The following is a 24,338-nucleotide window of genomic DNA, read 5'->3' on the forward strand; positions in this document are numbered from 1 at the left end:
TCCTAGCTGTCCAGGTTACTGGCGAGGTTATCACGTACAGTTTAGGATTGTCGCAAAGTCTTGGTCACCATGACAATGAAAATGACGTCCTCGGCAATCCCCTCAGGCTAGTTCAGGGCTACATCACAGACGTGTTGTTTAGAGTGCAATTATGGAACCTTAACATTTTTAATTTCTGTTCTTGATATTAAATCTTATATTATGCAGATCAAAACAGCCGAAGTTCCAATTGTAGGAAGTCACGTTCTTTAGTTATTTGTTAATATCAGACTATTCAAACTTGTTGTATATTTCTAACAATATCACATGCACATTACACACAGCAATAAAATCTCTTAATTTTGGAAAAACATCTTAGAGGTATTTAAATTATTTTTAAATACACAGTGTAACTATTAAGTCTTATAATCACTGAATGACTAGATGTTCTGTTTGGTTTCTCGTCAGAACTCGACACACGTTTCGGAAATTTTTATAAAGGCTTCTAGACTGCTTAGTAAACTGGAGGATAACAAAACGAGGGGACTAGCTCGTCTATAATTCTTCTTATCATATCCAAGTTTTAGTTCTATCCGCTGGTTTTTCTTTAACCAAGTTTGACTGGTATAGAAGAAATTGGTAAGTACCTGGGCACGTGGGAGTGTATATCGTGAAAGTGAGTGTGTTTAACCTTATTGTCAAGTTTACAACCAGCAAAACCTACCCCCTCATATACCAAGACGCTAAATCATACAAGTTTAGAAATTTCTCCCGAATTTATACATAAATTTTTTAAAATGAAGAAATTGTTTCTGATTTTAAATACGCTCTACTATAAAAATACTAGAGAGAAATATGGACATGACATATTCTCCCTTGAGGCAGTACGGATATAGAAATATCTCCCTAACACATTTGCTGAAGTGTGAATAGATCCCAGCATTTCATAAACTGGCATGGACCTATAGGGTTTTGTTCTAATTGTGTTAAAATGAAGGAATAAACTTATTTAGCCGACTGCTAATCAAACAGAGGAAGAAACAAATTGAAGTATAAAAAAAATCCGTAGGTTTCTGGAAAAGGGTTAAGTTTGGAATTGATTTGATTAAGTAGATATATGAAGAAAGAATAATGTTCAGTAGAATGGTTTTTTTTCCCACGACTTGTCATTATCCGTTCCCTAAATATATTGATATTTTTCATTCTTACTAGGAATTCTTCTAGTTGGCTATAGAATATATCTGACAATCTTAAAACAATCACTAAACACGGGTTATCGTCCTATCAGCCTTAGAACATAACTGGGGCCAGATGGGTATTACAATTACAATTAAGATTGAATTCCTTCAGTACTTCCGTCCCTACACGTATATCTTGACGATGATAAGTTTGGACAGAGCCCTCACTACATTTGGACATTATGTTTTGTGCCTAAACTGCGATGTTCGGACGTGGACAGGTCAATTTATCACATTCCTATTGTTTCTGTTGACAGTTACGCGTTGTAGCCCACAGGGTTGTCTTTGTATAGGAATAAACACGTCAGAGGTATGCCACAGGGTTCACTAATATCTCCCCAATTATTTCAGTATACCATGCCACTGTTAAAGTTACACATTAAGACGTAAACGTTTCTATCGTCACGAGAATATAAACACGGTCCGTCACCATGGTTACTATGGCAAAGTACAATAAATGAGATAAAACTAGTACTGAAATATGAAGGCAGATATTGCCATTTTATGGAAATTATTTCTCAGAAATACAACTTTCCTTTTTCAGTGAATGTAAACTCGTCATACATTCTAAAAAAAGTATTTACTGAATACTTTATATATGCGATTTATTGCAAATGCTGGGAGAAAAATAGAATAGAATAATATATAGATAAATAAACATATAAAAACAAAAACAAAAAATGTCAATTTTTACTTATTATTTTCAATTCAAATATAATATTTGTTCTTATTCTCATTATCATAGCTTGATATTGGTTATAGATGTAAAAATAATACAAACATGATATTTTCTATTTCTCCCAGACGTTCACACTGGAAGATGCTAGATATTTGAATGTTTTGTCGATGAAGAACTGCATCGGTAAATTGTGCGTTACGCATGAACTGTGTGACGCAACTGATGACGTTATTGTATTATGTCATAGTAATGGTCACTCCGCGTAAAGTGATGACGCAATTCCATTGTTCGATAGTGACGTTTGCAGAATAGAAGTGCAAGGTAGCTGCTTCTTTCTAGTCGCAGCCGAAAGAAACAAATAACTTACCTCTGACTAAACGGAATAAGCCGGTTAATCGTAAAGAAAATGTCACGTGATAACGATCACTGTCGTCACCCACAGCAGGACGTAATGGCCACAATCCGGCTACGATAGATTTCGTTTTCAATAAAAGAACAAAATAATAAATAGAATCTAGTTCACGTGATACCTTACAAAAGTAAACAATACTTAGTTAACATATCAACATCTGGTTTCTATTTCTACCGGGATTTATTAATAAGATCGTGACGTCGCTGAAGACAGGATTACGGGACGTAAATAAATAAATAAAATAGTTAAATAAATAAATAAATAGACGTTGTTAGCTTCAGAGTAGATTTGTCACGAGAAAAATCTGATGACAGACATTTCCTCCAAATTTCCTGTGATAACATCTGATTCGTTATAGTGTATTACAATCACGCCAGAATTAAATAGTTTATTCAAACTTGTTTAATTCCAAACATTAAACAAGTATTTTTAGTACTGATATCAATCCGTGTCATTTGAAAGCTTGATTTATAAATGTACAAATTGAGTCGCATGTAAAAGCTTAGTCTTCAATGTTATAATAACCGTCAACTAATATGAATGTATACATATCGTTAGTGGGGAGATTAGTAGACTGCAGTTATCAGGACATGAATGCAATGAAGAGGGTGCTTTTATATATCATATCACCTGCTCGAAACGAATCATTTTTTGTCATGAATATATCACCAGCGCATAAAATAGTAACATCGGGGTTATATATGGAGCTGTTAGATCGTGTTTTATATACTACTAGAGCTGTGGAAACAGTAAGTAGACATTTAATGTCTACCACGGCATATAACATCACCTTATTAAATGATTTGATGTATAACGTGATGTAAATATATACTGTGATGTAAATATATATTGTGACGTAAATATATACTGTGACGTAAATATATACTGTGATGTAAATATATATTGTGACGTAAATATATATTGTGATGTAAATATATACTATGACGTAAATATATATTGTGACGTAAATATATGTGATGTAAATATATATGACGTAAATATATATTGTGACGTAAATATATACTGTGATGTAAATATATATTGTGACGTATACTGTGATGTATATATAATATATATTGTGACGTAAATATAATACGTAAATATATACTATGACGTAAATATATATTGTAAATATATACTGTGATGTAAATATATGACGTAAATATATATATAGACTGTGATGTAAATATATATTGTGATGTAAATATATATTGTGACGTAAACATATATTGTGATGTAAATATATACTATGACGTAAATATATACTGTGATGTAAATGTATACTGTGATGTAAATGTATACTGTGATGTAAATGTATACTGTGATGTAAATATATATTGTGACGTAAATATATACTGTGATGTAAATGTATACTGTGATGTAAATGTATACTGTGATGTAAATATATATTGTGACGTAAATATATACTGTGATGTAAATGTATATTGTGACGTAAATATATACTGTGATGTAAATATATATTGTGACGTAAATATATACTGTGATGTAAATGTATACTGTGATGTAAATGTATACTGTGATGTAAATATATATTGTGACGTAAATATATACTGTGATGTAAATATATATTGTGACGTAAATATATACTGTGATGTAAATGTATACTGTGATGTAAATGTATACTGTGATGTAAATATATATTGTGACGTAAAGATATACTATGACGTAAATGTATACTGTGATTGTTTTTGTGTCAACTTCATGACATGAAAAAGAACTTCACGAGGACACAATGATCGACAAAAATCAAATAAAATCAAATAGTTTATTTGAATTTCGCCGTCAGTAAAACAATTATAAAACATCAGAAATAATTAGAGGTTACTTTAAACAAATCATCAGGACGCTAGACGGAGCCACAATCGATAGCAGTGATGCTCAGTCTACAAACAAATTCCACTACTCCTTTTCAACTGTATTGCTTAAATCATTTGGTTCCATAATGTAAATTCCATTATTTTAAGAATTTTTTCGAGTCCCATTTAAATAGTTTGAGTGCAGGACTCGGGAGTTGCATGTAGATTTGTCACTACACATTACAAATTATCACCGTTTAAGAGCCGGTTAGACAGCGCTGCGGTCGCCACAGTTTGTCTCCTGGGTCACGTGGCTAATTAATTATGTAAATATCTCCTCCGAGGTACTCCTATCCATTAACAGGTGTGAATGAAGTTAACGACATCGAGTTAACACACACGTAATGTCCTTCATGTTATTAATATCCCGGTGGGATGTGGTTGAAGCAAAGCCACATATGAATAATGTAATACAAAGAATGTACGGTCTATATGTTTAATCCTTGTTCCACCATGTAATCTTTGAATACCTGAGTAAAAACTCAGATCTGATATAAGTCTTCTTTGCGCACGCTCAACTTCAGCAATGGAAGATTGTACAAAAGACACATTAGTGAATAACACATTTCATATCAAATTTAGTATAAGATACACTAAGACTAAATGATAGATTAAATCGCATCATACAACTGTTTTGTCCTTCTAAGAATCGTCAGCGATGTTACATCATACAGCTGTTTCGTCCTTCTAGGACTCGTCAGCGATGTTACATCATAGAACTGTTTTGTCCTTATAGGACTCGTTCGTGAAGATAGAAAATTATTTGTTGCTGGAAAATTTCGCTCCTTCTATCTTTTTTTCACAAAAGTAATACATTTGGGATTATGTAAGAGCGGGCAGACCTTTGTTTCAGTGATAATAGGATGATATATGCGTGAGTGAAAGACAGTGACCTCCATTGTAGATATCGTGAAGTAAACTCGCCGGCAGGTCATGCCATGTTCTATTAAAAAACGTAATATATTTGAGAACTGATATATTTTATATTTCATTTTGGGTTAAAACTTTAATCATTTGCACATGCGACTTTTTCTGTTTTGAGTATCAGTAAAGATAATTAGATATAAAAGTTGTTTCAGAAGCTGTCCTCAGAAATGGTCACTTTTCTGAAATAACTTTCACAAGAAATCAAACGGTTGTGTAGACAATGTAAGGTTTGTACTGAAATCGAAAGTGATATCTCTTGTAGTATTCCTCGTAGGTAACGTAAATGACAATGATAATGTCAAACTAACGACATATAATATCTTTTCTTAAAAAACGTAACAAAAACTGGGTTTGACAACAGCGCAAGTATTACCTTCTAACTAACTACATGTAATACACAGGACTGACGGACTCGATTATCCGAAATATGTGTAGTTAGCCTTGCTGCCCCTGCCTTGGGCCCCGTTTGGCTGTGCCTACTGAACGAGAGACACTGACCATAAGGAATCAGAGACTGGGCTGGCCCCGAAGTGTGAGCATTAACTGGCGCTGGCAGCCAAGAACTTTATTGTGTCGTGGAATAATTCGGCCATTTTGTACCATCAGAAACAATTAATGTTAACATAACCATGATGAGGATTTTAATACTAGTTACAACAGGTAAATATTTTCCCTAGATTTTGTTCTATTTTTACACATTATTTTTGTAATTTATTGATTTATACATTTTTTTTTTTCAGAAAACATTTTTATAATTTAATTCGTCTCACACTTTATGCATTTTTCTCTATCTCTGTTTTGTATATTTCTACCCCCACTATTTTATCCATTGTTTTCCCCCAGTGTCTACCTTTCTCCGACATCACTGTCTACTTGTCTCAGATATTTACTGTCATCATCTTACATTTATCCGATTGTAAACTCCCGTAAACAATTCCCGTAAGGCTGGTTTGATTACTTTTTCTTTACATAAATATTTATCAAAGAGCTAGACCGCGCACGAATGATGTAATAAATACCATAGTAATTTTAGTTTTTGTTACATTTTGTTTATTTTCACGATTCATTGTTTCTGAGATCTATTCTATTTGAATAACGGAATGTTTCTCTATTTTTTAAAAACCTTTCGTTATGTCTCTCATGAGTTTTTATTTGATATGCGAAATCCCTTTTTGTGAAGGGTCTGTACTTTTGTTACGAAGATACTGTCATGCGTACAACATCAAAATCTGGTCGTTTGAGAGCATGTGCGATGTGTTTTAGACTTCCTCACTGTCCCGATCACATTCCTACCTAACGTTCTGCTTGCTGTCGTAATTCAAATAACGATGTTTTTATAAAAAAAAAAGTAGCCTTCAAATCCATTACACACTAAGGTAATGGTTTCCGATATTAATATCACGACCCGCGTGACGTCATCGCGAACAAAATATTTCAACGACAGGTAAATTATGGGATATAACATAAAAGCACTCTGCCCCACTTTCTGTTTTTGTACAAGGAAGAGAATTTAACACAAACCTGTCATATTTTTATAAGCCCTATAAAGGTAACATAACTAAATCTGTTTTTCACCATGTTGTCTCTAAGCTTCTTTCAATAGATGGGTTGATTAATGTTTCCACGTTTAGTTCAAATTATGTTTACGTGAGATATCCACCATTTCTTTACTGCGAGCTTTTGGTAAATCCACGAAAATTTAAGTCACCAAAAAAGCCTTGACAGTATATACAAAAACGACCGTGACGTTTATACATTAGAATAAATTGATGGTTTTGATTAAAGGTATTGACCGCTGGCATTTAAGGAAGGTTTGAACTAAGTTAGAGAGGGTGATGAAACTACAGATTTCGTTGCTGATAAAAACTGTTTTCTTCTATGTAGAGTCAGTAGGGTTTCAGAGAATATTTAGTTTAAGTTGGTTATCTTCAGGACACAATTCTGATGTCGATACAGTATACTCTCACTTTAAGCAACAAACAACGATGATAGTTGTTAGTAATCCATATATATATATACATCCTGATGTTTCAATTCTATTTTGACCTCCTCAATGATGAGTAGTTGACAAATATCTACATTTTTTGTTTTTTGTTTTTTTTTTGTTTTTTTTTTCTTGTTTTTGTTTGTTTTTTTTCATATCTACATTTAAATTGTCACTTCCGGTTTGCCTATGTTGATTTCCGGTATATGTTTGTATCATCACTGCAGTTATTTTATTCTACGTTTGATGTAATCTTTCGTCTTATATCATTGCTTTGTTTCGCTTTATTCCTTGTATTCTCTTAATACGTATTGGACTTGACAGTGTGAGATGTCTTGGATCCTTAGACTAAGGCGACAATACATTTTCTATATACCTAACCTTAATTATTCTCATTTCAAAACTCTTCTCTTAGATTTCGGTTAAAGTTATAAACAATGTGTGAACAGTATTATCATTTTCATCACGAAAAAACCTAAATCAAGAAAAAATTAACGATCGTCTGACAGTCTATGTACTGATGTGAAATCTCATATGTATGGATAAAAACAGGTACTGCAAAAATTATATTTTCGAGGATTCAATTTTCGTGGTTTCACAAAAAATCAGTATTTGGTGTACATTATATTTCGTGGATAAATATACTGTAAATCATTTAGATTGCGTAAATACTTTATTTCGCAAACTTTCCTCTTCAAAAATATTGGCGAATACTTGATTTTCGATAGGTGATCTAAAGATGTCTTTATATTCGCGAATGATGTGTTATTAGATGTATTGACTCTGACATCGGTAACCCTATCAGTAGAGATGGCATCAACAATTATTTGTGTATAAACAATAGCGAGGCATTTGAATTCACCATTGACTCCAATCGCTTATTAACGCAAAAACGAATCCCACGTGAAATGTAAGTGATGTACAGAAGCTCAATAAATGTCTTAAAGCTATCGGTTCGTGGACATATAAATTCGTGGAAGAAGATTATCCATGACATCAATGAAAATAATTCCTCGACAAAAATGAATGACTTCACAGTATGTCAGTTTATTTACGATATTAGATGATATTCTTTGTCTGATATAGAATGATTTCGTTAATCTTTATTATTTAAGTAGATTTGTTTATTAATACTTTCTTTTTTATTTTTTCCACAGTGCTGTGTGTTCACTATGGTAAGTACAAATACGGTTTTAATAACGAAGCTGTTTATCCACATGTATTGATGACGTGCACATATTCATTACACCTGTATTGATGACGTGTATATATTCATTACACATGTATTGATGACGTGTACATATTCAGTACACATGTATTGATAACGTGACTATCTAATACACATACATGTTATAATGACATTTTTCACAATAATAGCAAACTACTAACAGAAGTTAATATATGCATGTTGATATAAAATATGTTTGACGTCACATTTACGTAATACGGACAAAGGTCTGTGACGTTATTTGAATCTAAAGAAGATACTTTACATACAAACAGGGGATTGCTCTACATGTAGCTAAGGCTAAAAATATGTTAGTTTCGGGATAGAAATCATGGGAAGAGACTTTGCCTTTTGTCCCACGTCAGCTCACGTGACCTGTCAGTGAGGACATACCCATTATACTTGGTGATATAGACGGACTGTCGACATGGAACCGTGCCGCGGGGTAGCAATTTGTACATACATCACCACAGACGGAAAGTCACTTCAACAAGTCAAAACAGTCATTTTGGCCTGCATATAATATATTATCACAGACGACGAACTATCAAAGTAGAAAACCGGACCAATTTGGTTGACCACTTACTACACGATATGTCCAGTTTGGACATGTGTCGTTGGGACAGATTTGTTGTACTGCACTATAAATAGAGAAGACCATGTACAGGTCATTTTACTCCGAACATTTAGCATGTTAACACTTAAGTGTCTGATGAGTAGTAATGGTAACAGACATACTACTGACTTTGTCCCATTGTATACAGAAGGAAGTCTGTAAAACTGGTATCAAATGCTTTATACTTTATATCCAGGATGAATACATGTTAAACACTAGAAAGCCCATTCTTTGTGTAACATGACGGAGAGGATGGCATACTACTATACCATGATAGTTCAGTGTGATGACACTATAAAAACACCATTGAGTGACGTCATTGACTTTGGAAATTGTAATCAACCAAAATTGTAATCATGACGTCATCACTGTTTGGTTATGCATTCATACCAGGTTGTTTCTTCACTGAATCCCAGTTTTCTTTTAGAAGAACTTCATTTCTTTAATTTAACCTAGATTTCCTATTCAGACTTTACCAATAAAACAATTTCAGGGCTCGACGATTCAGTGTTGGAAATGTTGCCAGTTTGCCAATATTACATTGATATTAAGCGGGATTATATCTGATATAATAAACCGCTTGTAATTTTGAACTACCCCTCGTTATCCATGACAGTTGCCCTAGATACGCCCTGTAAATAATAGTTTGAACCTATGTTGCCCTGATGCTATCAAGTTAGGATGATAATTTTGTTTACGTGTTGCTATCCTGTCTTAGTTTTTGTTTGTTTTTGCTTCACCGACATTATTAATGAGTTGGTGGGCGAAACATGATGGATCAATGTAAAACAAATATATCCCAATAGTTATTATACCTAAACAATAACGAAACAGTCTATACCAATGTAGGTGTTGTTAGAGGCACATCGGATATATACTAAACAGATTTCTAGCTTGGTTGGTTGGGTTGTTAGTTAATAGGTTTTTCGTCTCCTTGACTCCTTCCTGTTCGGGTATCGTCTCACCGACGAACGTCAGTGTTCTTGCGACGTGACGGGGCGACCTGTATCCCCCTCATTGGGATGGAACTGTCTGTAGCTGTGATCATTTGATTATACTAGTGTTAGAAAATGACTCCAGGGCCTAATATTTCTTTATCCTAACTCTAGATTTATAGCAAGATGAAAAGATTTATATCTTTATATGGAAAACCAATCAGATATACTATAACATGAATATCTAAACCAACCGCACACACTGTTTAGGTAAATTTATATTTAACCATTCAGAAACAATGTAACATGAACGTTTTAAACCAACCACACACACTGTTTATGTAAATTTATATTTAACCATTCAGAAACAATGTAACATGAACGTTTTAAACCAACCGCACACACTGTTTATGTAAATTTATATTTAACCACTCAGAAACAATGTAACATGAACGTTTTAAACCAACCGCACACACTGTTTATGTAAATTTATATTTAACCATTCAGAAACAATGTAACATGAACGTTTTAAACCAACCGCACACACTGTTTATGTAAATTTATATTTAACCACTCAGAAACAATGTAACATGAACGTTTTAAACCAACCGCACACACTGTTTATGTAAATTTATATTTAACCACTCAGAAACAATGTAACATGAACGTTTTAAACCAACCGCACACAATGTTTATGTAAATTTATATTTAACCACTCAGAAACAATGTAACATGAACGTTTTAAACCAACCGCACACACTGTTTATGTAAATTTATATTTAACCATTCAGAAACAATGTAACATGAACGTTTTAAACCAACCGCACACACTGTTTAGGTAAATTTATATTTAACCATTCAGAAACAATGTAACATGAACGTTTTAAACCAACCGCACACACTGTTTATGTAAATTTATATTTAACCACTCAGAAACAATGTAACATGAACGTTTTAAACCAACCGCACACACTGTTTATGTAAAATTATATCTAACCATTCAGAAACAATGTAACATGAACGTTTTAAACCAACCGCACACACTGTTTATGTAAATTTATATTTAACCATTCAGAAACAATGTAACATGAACGTTTTAAACCAACCGCACACACTGTTTAATCAATTTTTAAACCAATCAGAAGCAATGTTTTACAAATTATAATACATTAGATATTTGTAACACGTAAACATGGTATAAAGTTATGTTGGCTGGTATGATTAGCATCTTCATTTTATATCTACATATTACGATATTTTATCTTTTAAACAGAGATTTTTAATGATCAATCCAATTTTAAAGAAGCACCAATGTGAAACAAACTGAAAAGTAAAAGACAAAATAAATCCAGAATTTTATTGTTTGACCATTTCTTACGACGATCCAAGAAAAATTAGACCAGGTGTACTGAATGAGAAGCGACTTCAATTAAGTTTAAATATTTGTTTATATACTTTAAGAGACATAGGGTAAACCAGTTACGTATGTTCCTTATTGTAAAAATAGAATTTTTAATCCCCGATTATGAGGCAAAATAAAAGAGAAATTTATGGTGTTTTCTGTTTTCATGATAAGGAAGTTGAGAAAGGAAATGAATGTACAACAGATTTGCTGTCAGTTTACGTGGGGGTATTCAATATTTGTTAAGCATAATTCAGTGGGTTTGAGTACTAAAAGTTATTTATAGTATAATTAATGGGGTTCATAACTGTTCCGTTTGACCTCCTAATGAGTCAACAATACAACTGGTGTTTACAACAGATAGAGTAGATTCATGACATATTGAGTAATATCCGATGTAGCCTATCTGACCGTAACACGCTCCCGGCCCTCACGTTTTCTCCAGATAGATGTCTTTGTCAGCTACAAGTCTTGTCCAGGATGTCCCCTCTTTGTGACGGAAGATATTTTTTATGTCTTTGACGAGTCATGGGTGCTTAAAAACATCACGTCAAGTTATGAATGATGTGGTAACCATAACGATGAGACGTTAACATTGTCAGGACTAAATACTTGGCATTTTGTTTGACAATATAAAGCAGAACAATTTGGTACGCCACGTTCGGCAGTTACAAAATATCTATATCATTCTTCACAATCTTGCAAAATATATGTATAACCCTTTATGAAATATCTGTATAAAACATAATGAAATATCTGTACAATGCTTTATAAAATATCTATATAATCTTTTATAAATTATTTATATAGTTCTTGATAAATCTATATAATATTTTATAAAATATTTATATAAGTCTGTATAGAACACGTGTATTTATAGAATGCTTTATAAATTGTCACCAAACCCTAACGTCAGTTCAACTCGCTTTCTCTGTATTATTTACGTTATTCAAACCCGTTTGAAAGTTAGGATACTTCAATAAGAGATTTCACCATTAAACGTAAAGAAAAATAGTCAAAATATGACACGTTCATCGCCAGTTCACCTATACGCTAATACATTACATTATATCCTCGTACTTTTTCCCATTTTCCTGATATCTAATTCTTAAGAAACGACTCAGTGTAATATTGGGCGAATAAAAATGCTCTGTAATGGATAAAACACTATTAAATAATGGCATAACATTTGGTCAAAATAATCGTTCTAGCTACGAATTTGTTTATTAAACATGAATATATTTGTTAATTTAGAAACACATAAATGAAACATTTTTGAGTTTCGCTTACTGAGTAAATGTACGAGCGACAAAGTCGAAAGATGGGAAACAAGAAATGAAAGCTGATCTGGGTTAATGACTGTCATTCCTCATGTCAGAACGACAGCCCGTCATAATTAGTGTGAGTCGAGCATTCATTATTTTAATTGTTTACAGTATAAATACACAAGCTTAATGTAGCGTTATTTGTCCGCGTTTAATTAGTTGTGCTTATTATGATGATGACGTCATTAAGTTGAGAATCGTAGTTTTTATAATCTCGTTATTTGATGACAGATGAAATGTCCTTATACATTATGATATTGTGCATATTGTCCCCAAAAGTAAGGAACATCACACATTCAAACAAACCCTACATTTGTCTGTTCATGACTTACTCATGTGGTGAAGAGAAAAAAAACAGAAAAAGTTTGAACTGACCGCCATCTTGATTTGGCAAAGTGAAACGGAGCTGCAAATTGCTTTGAAACATAGCATATGAATAATACTTTTTGTTGTTTTTTTTTAAACATATTAATTGATATATACTAAGTGTCAATATACCTCCATTTTATAGAATGCGAAAAATGACTTAAGTATAAAAATAAAATAAAAAACCCATCAAGACAAAATTGTTTTGCAAATAAATTGAAATAAAAAATCTCTGCCAAAATATCAATAACCGATACGGTATATATCTATCCCACGGTTTTTCTCTGTTTTAGGGGAAGGTATTGCTTTTTGATTCCAGGAGTGACTAGAATCACAACGACATCACACTCTTTTTTGTTTACTGAACAAAAGTAACAAAACTGATGATTAAGTGAAAGAGGATTTATAGTAACTGTGATTACAGGTTACAGAAATTTATCAATTCACTTAGTCGAATGAGTATTTGTTACAGTTGCTGATAACATTGAACTAGTAGGTAACTGATGTTCGGATATGAGGGAGAACATGTAGACAGTCATAACAATCTATATATTGTTTTCAATAGATAAAGTTAACACTCTTGATATAAAAATGAAACCGAAAATTCCGAGTCTCTGATTTCTTAAAATTTGCTAAACCAATGACCACAATATATGATAAAATCCGTCTTTAAGGTTGGGTTGTTCTATCGAGACCTTAGATCCACACCTTAAACAGCTAACTTGTCATACTCTGTGTTATCAATCAATTCTACGTCACATGACAGTAGAGCAGTGCATGTCGGGACATTGTACGACAGAGTGTCACATATCTGTCACTTACATCAATAATTTGGCATTTTTCTCCACACCTCTGACCAGTGATTTGTAGTCCGGTGTAGGCTGCGAGGATTCGGGCTGACCATTTAGCGATATCATCCCTTTGGGGATACATAACCGGAACCGAAACATGATTTCTAAAAATAGTCCATCTTAGTGTCGACGACTCCTTAACCTATAACACAATGATAACGTAAAAAATGCTTGATTTTTGTCAACAGTTGTTCAGCTGATGAGATCGTATCATTAAAATACATTTCCGTTAAACTCTATAGTTTCTGTTGTTCGATATTTCGTTGAAAAAATGTTAATTCATTTTTGTCTTCGTGTTTGGTAATACATCCGTTTCAATTACGAAACTCGTGTTAGAAATCAGTATAATTTTCGCATATGTATTGTTGTCAACATTTGCACCTTTAACGTTACTGAGTTCGACCAATAAAACATAAGTCGTCGATCAATTCTGCAAACTACTTAAAAACAAGGAAGATTGAACACATTATCACATTTCACGATGTGAGTGCAATAACAACTACACACATCAATTATAATTGTTTGAAACAATATACAGAAGTGACAATCAGCGCATTTATATTTTCGCGCAATGCTTTCAGCGCGAAAAACTCTCAAATAAGGTAGCCGCTAAATGCAACAGATATGACGTCATCGCCTGGAACAGATTGATAAACCTTTGTTGTCAGTATATCTGTAGTTTGTTTGTATCATGTGTGTGAATACCTATATACCTACTTTTATTACATAATGTCAGTATATCTGTGGTTTTTTTGTATCATCTGTGTGAATACCTATATACCTACTTTTCTCACATAATGTCCTTTGGTATATCTGTAGTTTTTTTTTGTATCATCTGTGTGAACACCTATGTATTTTATAACATAATGTCAGTATATTTCGTTTTAAAACGACACAGTCTGATTTGTTTAACTCTTTTTAATTAAGAATTTTTCGGACAATTTAGCAACAGTTTGTAGACAATAGTTAAAAACAATGGATTGGACATATGCAATTTATAAACCCCTGAGTGGTGAGTAGAATTCATCGCCAGATGACAGGACGTTGATCATCTGACTGAAAAAAAAACATCGTGTACGACACTGCTATAGTGGACACATGTCTCATTCGTCCGCCTGGTACGACCACTGACCGTTAAAATTGGCGGTGACCAATAACAGCCACTGACCACGAAACTGACCGCACCTTAATTATTAACGGCCCCACTACTTACACAACTTCTATATAACACCACCGTAAGAGAATCGTGGTGTTGTATATGGTTACTTTGTTCATACTGTCAGTCTCATTAATATCTGTAACCCTCGGTGACAAGTATTTGAGTTCTCCCCACGTGACAGAAGTGACATCACAATGGCTTTGTCGTATACGGAAGTTATATTTCACACATCAAAACTGATGGTTCCTTTCATGGTCTGAACGTCTCCGTGTCTTCTGTTTTTTTGTGTAAATTTCGGTAAATTTGTCACTTTGTGATGATATAATGCGTTAACATCGTGTCGTGAATATTGGTATCACAATATCATTGTTTCATTCATTCTATCTGAGGTTAACGATGTATCCAGCTTTCACGCCATGCTACATCATACATCCAGCCGGTGACGCCAAGGGCGAGACAGTTGTAAAATATAGCATCTTTCACGCCATGCTACATCATACAGTTGTTTCGTTCTTCTAGGACCCGCCGGTGACGCCAAGGGCGAGACAGCTGTAAAATATAGCATCACTGACGAGTCCTAGAAGGACGAAACAGCTGTATGGTGTAGCATCACTGACGAGTCCTAGAAGGACGAAACAGCTGTATGATGCAGCATCACTGACGAGTCCTAGAAGGACGAAACAGTTGCATGATGCAGCATCACTGACGAGTCCTAGAAGGACGAAACAGCTGTATGATGTAGCATCACTGACGAGTCCTAAAAGGACGAAACAGCTGTATGATGTAGCATCACTGACGAGTCCTAGAAGGACGAAACAGTTGTATGATGTAGCATCACTGACGAGTCCTAGAAGGACGAAACAGTTGCATGATGCAGTTTTATTCAATGTTTGGCTCTGATGTATATAAATTTATATCAAAAAGTGTTGTTCACTTGTATCACGGCTCATTTCATCATTTAGATAAAGACATATGAAATTATAATTCATTGTCAGTCAAATTCGGATTCATCGTTAATGGAATTTTGACCTGGTTGTCCGTTTATGTGGATTTCTGGACAGATTCCAAGACATAAGATCCACTGATAATGTATATAACTTTCCAGAACTGTCTCCGAGGATAGGGAGTCGCTATGAGACTGATAGCTATATCAGGATGGAAATCTGAAGCCTCGGCCAACACGTTTGATTTACGACACAAAAAGTCCTAGCAGGACAAACATTCATCAGATGTGTTAGATGTATGACTTTATTGACAAAATAACGACCCCAATCACTACAAGGTTGTCGTAATTATCTCTCAGCTTAACCCATACACCGAGAGGTGAATACTTCGATGTGCATACCGTCAAATGTCTCATAAAAATCACCTTATGCGTCTGTATTTTCAAACTGTGAAGAAAAATATGCCTTCTTTTGATATGATAAATACTTCTTAAAGCCGAACACACATTGTTCAGCCTTACACACACTCTGTTCAGCCTTACACACACTCTGTACTGCCTTACACACACTCTGTTCAGCCTTACACACACTCTGTTCAGCCTTACACACGCTAAGTTTGTTTTTGTATTTATTTCTCGAAATAATCCAGTTTGTAAAAACCCGTTTCGTTCTTAAAACATCTTATTCCTACCTAGATATCCTATCGGAAGTGAAATATCTCCCATCAAACAATATGCTTACCCACACTTCCCTCTAAACCTGCCTTTATACTTACCATTTCCTTCTACCCACGTGATCGGGACCAACTTAACCACAGTAATATACTTGACCGTTGTTAATACAGTAATTGTTCACATAAACGTTGTCTATATAATGAAGAGGTTTTATTTTCCACTTTTCGTTATGTTCGAGGATGGAACAAAAAATTATGAAGAAGAAAGTTATGTCCGATTTTACGACATCCTAGGAAAACAACATTAATATATCATAAAGCTTGTTTGTAAAATGTCAGAAAATCATATTACCAAAATAGCTTTACAATACTGGGCTTAAACCGTTAACAGGATGAACGGAGCATACATAACATTACACGATTATTATAAGTAAAATTCCTTATCTTCGTCTTCTTAAACTTCAAAACATAGAAAGTTCATTAAAAGAACTTCATTATCTCGAAAAATGAATACATTTTGATCATATGATCTTCGTCAATTTCACAAAACTGGAAAAAAGTTGGCATAGGATGTCAAGTATTTATATATATAATGACTATTAATCAACATTCATTGTGTATGACAAATTCTTCGTACAGCCAATCATACCGACATTAATCTCAGAATGTCGATGAGACGATACAATTCTTTTATTCTTCGTGTTCCATTTCGGGAGTCTCCTTGTAAATCGTTCTTTTGTTCATATCCTGCCAAAGTTTTGTTCAAACTGAGTTAGGATTATGATTATGTTGGTATGTTGCTATTTTCTTGTTGTTTTTTTTTCAGCACATAATCGATTGTTTTTTTATAAATCAAGTATCTATGTATATTGTGGACAGGTAAACTGTTCATAATTTTTTCTTTCCTAAAATTCAGTCTTTATATTTACATCCTGTCTGGTTGTGGTTAACAACATGTTTTATATCACTGTAGGTGTTGGTGTACTTCAAACATCACATAAATGTAAACAATTTGTCTCACTTTAAATATATTTACAATTACAGTACGTTCACAGGAATCGACAGGAACAACGAAGTCTAAGGTAGCATGGTCAGCTAGTCTCCAAAACATTGGACCAGGTACGTAATCACCCCTTCAATCGAGACCTCGTCCTTGATAGGGTTACATGACAAAGTCGACATACCATTAAAGTTAATTGTGTAAGGGTAAAATAGAACTTACACTATACTGTCACACACACCTCGACGTTCTACCATTTAACAATGTGAGGATAACAAGAGTGAATTTAACGTTTTATTACATTTATTGTCTATTATTTACAATGTTTCTTAATTCTGTTTTTATCACATTGATTGAATTTTGTTTTCTTTTTAATCTCAGCAGATTTTGTTTTTTTTTATTAATGTAACTTTTAATACGTTTCTAATATTTCAGCAAATCACTAATACACACCGCTCATTCAGCGTCTAGTCGTTTGAATGTGTGAAAATACTGTTCCTTCTTCTTATCAAATTAATACATTTGTAGTGAAGACATACGCCACTGAGTGTCTAGTGTTAAAGACATTGAGAGGAAATCGATTACCATTATATTGAGTATATACAATGCGAATGATCGAAATGGACATTCAATATAGTTTTCGATTCACATATTATGTAATCGTGAACGAATTCGAAAAAAAATGAGCATACCATTTAAATAACTGTATGTATCAATACCATTTGAAAGGAATTAGTATCCATGTCACCAGTACAATATATGCATCAGTGCTCGTTAAAATCGCCCTCAATATATTAAAAAGAAATGAACGACAATATGTAACAAGTGACGTTATCAAGCTTGACGTCATTTTGAATATTACGTCACATGTTACAGGTGTTCCTATTCAACACTGGGGTAATTCAGTGTCGTCACCTGGTAAGACATATATTAGCGGAGGTTATATGTAGCAGATGCAGTGGAAAGCTTAAATATATAGCGAGCATCTTTCACAAGTTTCCATCTGATATAAGTTTAATGAAACACACGTATTAATTCGTCATTTTACCGATCATATTGGCTGGTTAAATGAAAAAATCGTGAATAATTTCATTAATATCTTATAAATGTGAATCGAATGTATGATATTCTTTATCATAGATTTAGAGGTTGTCGCTGGTTTTCTAGAAACGAGTTTTTTATAAGACTGATATAGAATCAATGTAATGTTGAAAATAACAGTTGAGTGCTAAACTGTCTTCTACCACAATACGGTGTTTTATTCCATACTAAGACCGTGGTGTGAACGTGCTGCAGAAATGTATGACACGTGTATATCCTACTAGTGGTACATGACCTTCCGGTCTTTGGATTGGTCAAGGAGTTGAATGTCGGCCAAAAGGTTACTTCACGACCTCACATAAATCTAAACGTGCGGATTGTTATTGTGATAATCTGATTTCTTAGCAATATTTCCTACAAATTAACAGCTTTTAACATGACCTCCTCTTTTATTATGTGTTATGATCTGTATTGAATTACAATATTTCCATGTTATTCTGAAATTGTCAGTTTTGGATATTTATTAGCGACATTTGTCAACCACGCATCGAATCTTCACCGTAAGATGCGAACCCATACTTATTGTGGTAGAAACAGATCACTCAAACTCGTGATTGTTGTCGATGGTATTCATCTCACTCTCCGTTTGTTTTTGTTCCGAAATATACAAAAACCGTCGCTACACATTGGTTAGTTTGTAACTTTTGAAAAACTAAAAAAAAGCTCGAGTGAAAGAAATACAATAGACAACAATCAGCCATTGTTTAACCTCTATCTACATAATTATTTTGAAATCAAATTTATGATAAGTTGGAGTCAATCAGTTCAGATGTTTATATATCAATTTGCGCTTCCCCAAATGATATTAGCTTTAAGCAGATAAGTACAGGGATTATCATATCCACGTGTTGTTATTTCAGCATGTTTATATATAGACAAGTGCGTTAGAAAAAAATTGTTTACTCGGAATTATTTATTTATCAAGCATGGAATGGATGTGCACGTGTTTGTACTCGTTATAGTCTTTATCTACTTGTAAAACAAACATTATCTCCACATTACATTTAAGGAGTAAAAACTATTTGTTATGAATTATTTACTTACTTTCGGACAGCAAAGAGATTTCAGTAAAACAAAAACCTTACAAATCGTATGTATTTTGGTACTTAATAATGCACGTACTATTTTTTTCAGATTTTAAAAGTTAATCTTGATACTTTGATTTTTACTTTCACCTTCTTTTGAAAACTTAACAAAAGTTCATTATGAATGCACGACAATAGTCTAGTGACCTCTATCGCTCCATGGAACTGAATATATCACGTGACCTGTAATATCGTTTATACTGTGAAAACGTATCACGTTATCAGATTTCAAGGTTTTGATATTTCTGTATATAAAAGTGATAAATACAATGACATATATTTCTAACAGAAAGACAATCCTAAGTCTGTTTAATTCAAGATTAAGTTTTAATGATAGTACTATGCTCATTGTTACTGATAATCACAAGTTCATAATTTATGAAAAGTCTTTTCTAAATAAACTAATACTAATTATACATTTCTCCACATTTCGCTTTCTGTATCAACATATTGTATGCTATCTGTTTTTACCACTTTGCTCCTTAGTGGCTCCAAAAGAAGGAATCTTGTTATTGTTAAATACTGCATGCTGATGCTTTACAATTTCATTGCTTACATCTAACTCCCAAGTGCTAAAATATATCATATACGGGTACGTTAGGAAATCAGTCAAAGACAGTGTCGTCGGACGGAAAAACCCTCCCTGTTATAGTTCCGGCTACCGATTTACCTGGCAAAAAAATGGCAGACACTACAGGAGCAGCAGTGACAACTATATCACCCCTCCAAAGGGCCATCTATCAGTTACTGAAGGCAGCAAGGAAGGAGAAAATGTTGCCTTCTCAAAATAGTACTCTGAAGGCCGCAACATCAACCGGAAATGACATCACAAACACAGCGACTTCTAAACAACAAATTGAATCTGAAAAAGTTTCCGGACTGAATCTTCCAGGTAGGATTGAGTTAAATATGTCATGCTTTACAACTTATTTCACAAAGAAATACAAGCGAACAACGTATAAGATGAATGAAGTGTTTGTCGAAAACAAAGCATTTTTAGTGGCGGCCATGTTTTATATTATTAGTCAGTATCATTAAGTAGTTAAACAGTGAGAGTGTAAGTCTATTTTAATCAGCATACTTGTAAAATCAAGTGAATATCCACAATAAATAAGATTTTTATTGTTAGAACAACATTTTTCGTGACATAAGTAGATTTAAAACAGATGTTATTTTGAAGTAATAGCCACTATTACCTTTCATCTAAAGTATATATACAGCAGTATGCCTCGTGTAGGCAGCCACAGATATCAAAGTTTATTTACAAGGCATACGAGGAAGGAAAGAACATAAAATGACCTTAATAAGTAAGAAATGGAGAGAGAGAGAGAGAGAGAGAGAGAGAGAGAGAGAGAGAGAGAGAGAGAGAGAGAGAGAGAGAGAGAGAGAGAGAGAGAGAGAGATCAATACGCAATGTTTTCACTCACTGGCGAATCCAGTAGTAAGAGGGGATATTTAGGAAATGCCACTCGGTAACGGAAAGAAGTTACGTTAAATATATCAAGATGTAATTAAAATACGTTTAAGTTAATATAGACCTCCTGGATTCGCCTCTGCTGATGTGGATATATATAGGTATATAGTTTATATAGGTATATAGTTTATATAGGTATATATAGTTTATATAGGTATATATCTAGTTTATATAGGTATATAGTTTATATAGGTATATATAGGTATATAGTTTATATAGGTGTATAGTTTATATAGGTGTATAGTTTATATAGGTATATAGCTTATATAGGTATATAGTTGATATAGGTATATAGTTTATATAGGTATATATCTAGTTAGGTATATATATAGGTATATATATAGTTTATATATATATAGTTTATATAGGTATATAGTTTATATAGGTATATAGTTTATATAGGTATATAGTTTATATAGGTATATATCTAGTTTATATAGGTATATAGTTTATATAGATATATATATAGTTTATATAGGTATATATATGTATATAGTTTATATAGGTATATAGTTTATATAGGTATATATAGTTTATATAGGTATGTATATAGTTTATATAGGTATATAGTTTATATAGGTATATATCTAGTTTATATAGGTATATAGTTTATATAGGTATATAGTTTATATAGGTATATAGTTTATATAGGTATATAGTTTATATAGGTATATAGTTTATATAGGTATATAGTTTATATAGGTATATATAGTTTATATAGGTATATAGTATATATATAGGTATATAGTTTATATAGGTATATATCTAGTTTATATAGGTATATAGTTTATATAGGTATATAGTTTATATAGGTATATAGTTTATATAGGTATGTATCTAGTTTATAAAGGTATATAGTTTATATAGGTATATATCTAGTTTATATAGGTATATAGTTTATATAGGTATATAGTTTATATAGGTATATAGTTTATATAGGTATATATCTAGTTTATATAGGTATATAGTTTATATAGGTATATAGTTTATATAGGTATATAGTTTATAAAGGTATATAGTTTATATAGGTATATAGTTTATATAGATATATATCTAGTTTATATAGGTTTATATGTATCTAGTTTATATAGGTATATAGTTTATATAGGTATATAGTTTATATATAGGTATATAGTATTATATAGGTATATAGTTTATATAGGTATATAGGTATATAGGTATATATCTAGTTTATATAGGTATATAGTTTATATAGGTATCTAGTTTATATAGGTATATAGTTGATAAAGGTATATATCTAGTTTATATAGGTATGTATCTAGTTTATATAGGTATATAGTTTATATAAGTATATAGTTATACATAGGTATATAGTTTATATAAGTATATAGTTTACATAGGTATATAGTTTATATAGGTATATAGTTTATATAGGTATCTAGTTTATATAGGTATATAGTTTATATAGGTATATAGTTTATATAGGTTTATATGTTTATATAGTTTATATAGGGTTTATATATATATAGTTTATATAGGTATATAGTTTATATAGGTATATAGTTTATATAGGTATATAGTTTATATAGGTATATAGTTTATATATAGTATATATATAGTTTATATAGGTATATAGTTTATATAGGTATATAGTTTACATAGGTATATATATATAGTTTACATAGGTATATTATATAGGTATATAGTTTATATAGGTATATATCTAGTTTATATAGGTATATAGTTTATATAGGTATATAGTTTATATAGGTATATATCTAGTTTATATAGGTATATAGTTTATATAGGTATATAGTTTATATAGGTATATAGTTATAGGTATATAGGTTTATATATATATAGTTTATATAGGTATATAGTTATATACTAGTTTATATAGGTATATAGTTTATATAGGTATATAGTTTATATAGTATATAGTTTATATAGGTATATAGTTTATATAGGTATATAGTTTATATAGGTATATAGTTTATATAGGTATATAGTTTATATAGGTATATAGTTTATATAGATATATATCTAGTTTATATAGGTATGTATCTAGTTTATATAGGTATATATATAGTTTATATAGGTTTATATATATAGTTTATATAGTTTATATAGGTATTAGTTTATATAGGTATAGTTTATATAGGTATATAGTTTATATATATATAGTTTATATAGGTATATAGTTTATATAGGTATATATAGTTTATATAGGTATATAGTATATAGTTTACATATATAGGTATTTAGTTTATATATATAGTTTATATAGGTATATAGTTTATATAGTTATATAGTTTATATAGGTGTATAGTTTATATAGGTATATAGTTTATATAGGTATATAGTTTATATAGGTATATATATATAGGTATATATCTAGTTTATATAGGTATGTATCTAGTTTATATAGTTATATAGTTTATATAGGTTTATAGTTTATATTGGTATGTATATAGTTTATATAGGTATATAGTTTATACAGGTATATATCTAGTTTATATAGGTATATAGTTTATATAGGTGTATAGTTTATATTGGTATATAGTTTATATAGGTATCTAGTTTATATAGTATATAGTTTATATAGGTATCTAGTTTATATAGGTATATATCTAGTTTATATAGGTATATAGTTTATATAAGTATATAGTTTATATAGGTATATAGTTTATATAGGTATATATCTAGTTGATATAGGTATATATGTAGCAGTGTATATAGGTATGAAGCTGAATCTATTGTCTATATATATACGAACAGGTGTGTTTATACCAAAACTACCAGAGCCAAGGAAAAGACAATTTGAAAATCTCCTCGGATCAAGACGTCGAACGATCACTGCTCAAGAAGGTGTGAACGTAGAAATGATTTACTAAAATAGTCTCCATATTAGAACAATAATGATTGATCCCATCACTTCTCTATCCGTAAACAGCAGCTTTACAGTAAACCATACACCTTTCTATTTTACTATTATGATGGCGGATTTAACTGTCGTTTAGTTGTCTTTGTTGGAGTGAACAGAACAGAAGTCCTGCTATTACATATATTATATAAGATCTGATGGCCTGCTTCTTAAAGTTAATAAATCGGTCCTGTAATAA

At 32.0% G+C, this 24,338-nt stretch overlaps 1 protein-coding gene across 1 annotated transcript in view; it reads left to right on the forward strand.

The window, feature by feature from the left end:
- LOC132556333 (mucin-5AC-like) overlaps positions 1-24,338 on the forward strand; it is a 78,838-nt gene that overhangs the window by 6,770 nt on the left and 47,730 nt on the right. Inside the window, exons 2-5 of the mRNA XM_060220717.1 lie at positions 17,640-17,714; positions 18,472-18,513; positions 20,383-20,673; positions 23,995-24,084. Coding sequence (XP_060076700.1) covers positions 17,640-17,714; positions 18,472-18,513; positions 20,383-20,673; positions 23,995-24,084 — 498 coding nt within the window. The remainder of the gene's footprint in view (positions 1-17,639; positions 17,715-18,471; positions 18,514-20,382; positions 20,674-23,994; positions 24,085-24,338) is intronic.

This window comes from Ylistrum balloti, unplaced genomic scaffold (genome assembly GCF_031769215.1).
Source record: "Ylistrum balloti isolate Yb309-2 unplaced genomic scaffold, AGI_CSIRO_Ybal_v1 Utg370560, whole genome shotgun sequence".
Classification (NCBI taxonomy): Eukaryota; Metazoa; Mollusca; class Bivalvia; order Pectinida; family Pectinidae; genus Ylistrum; species Ylistrum balloti.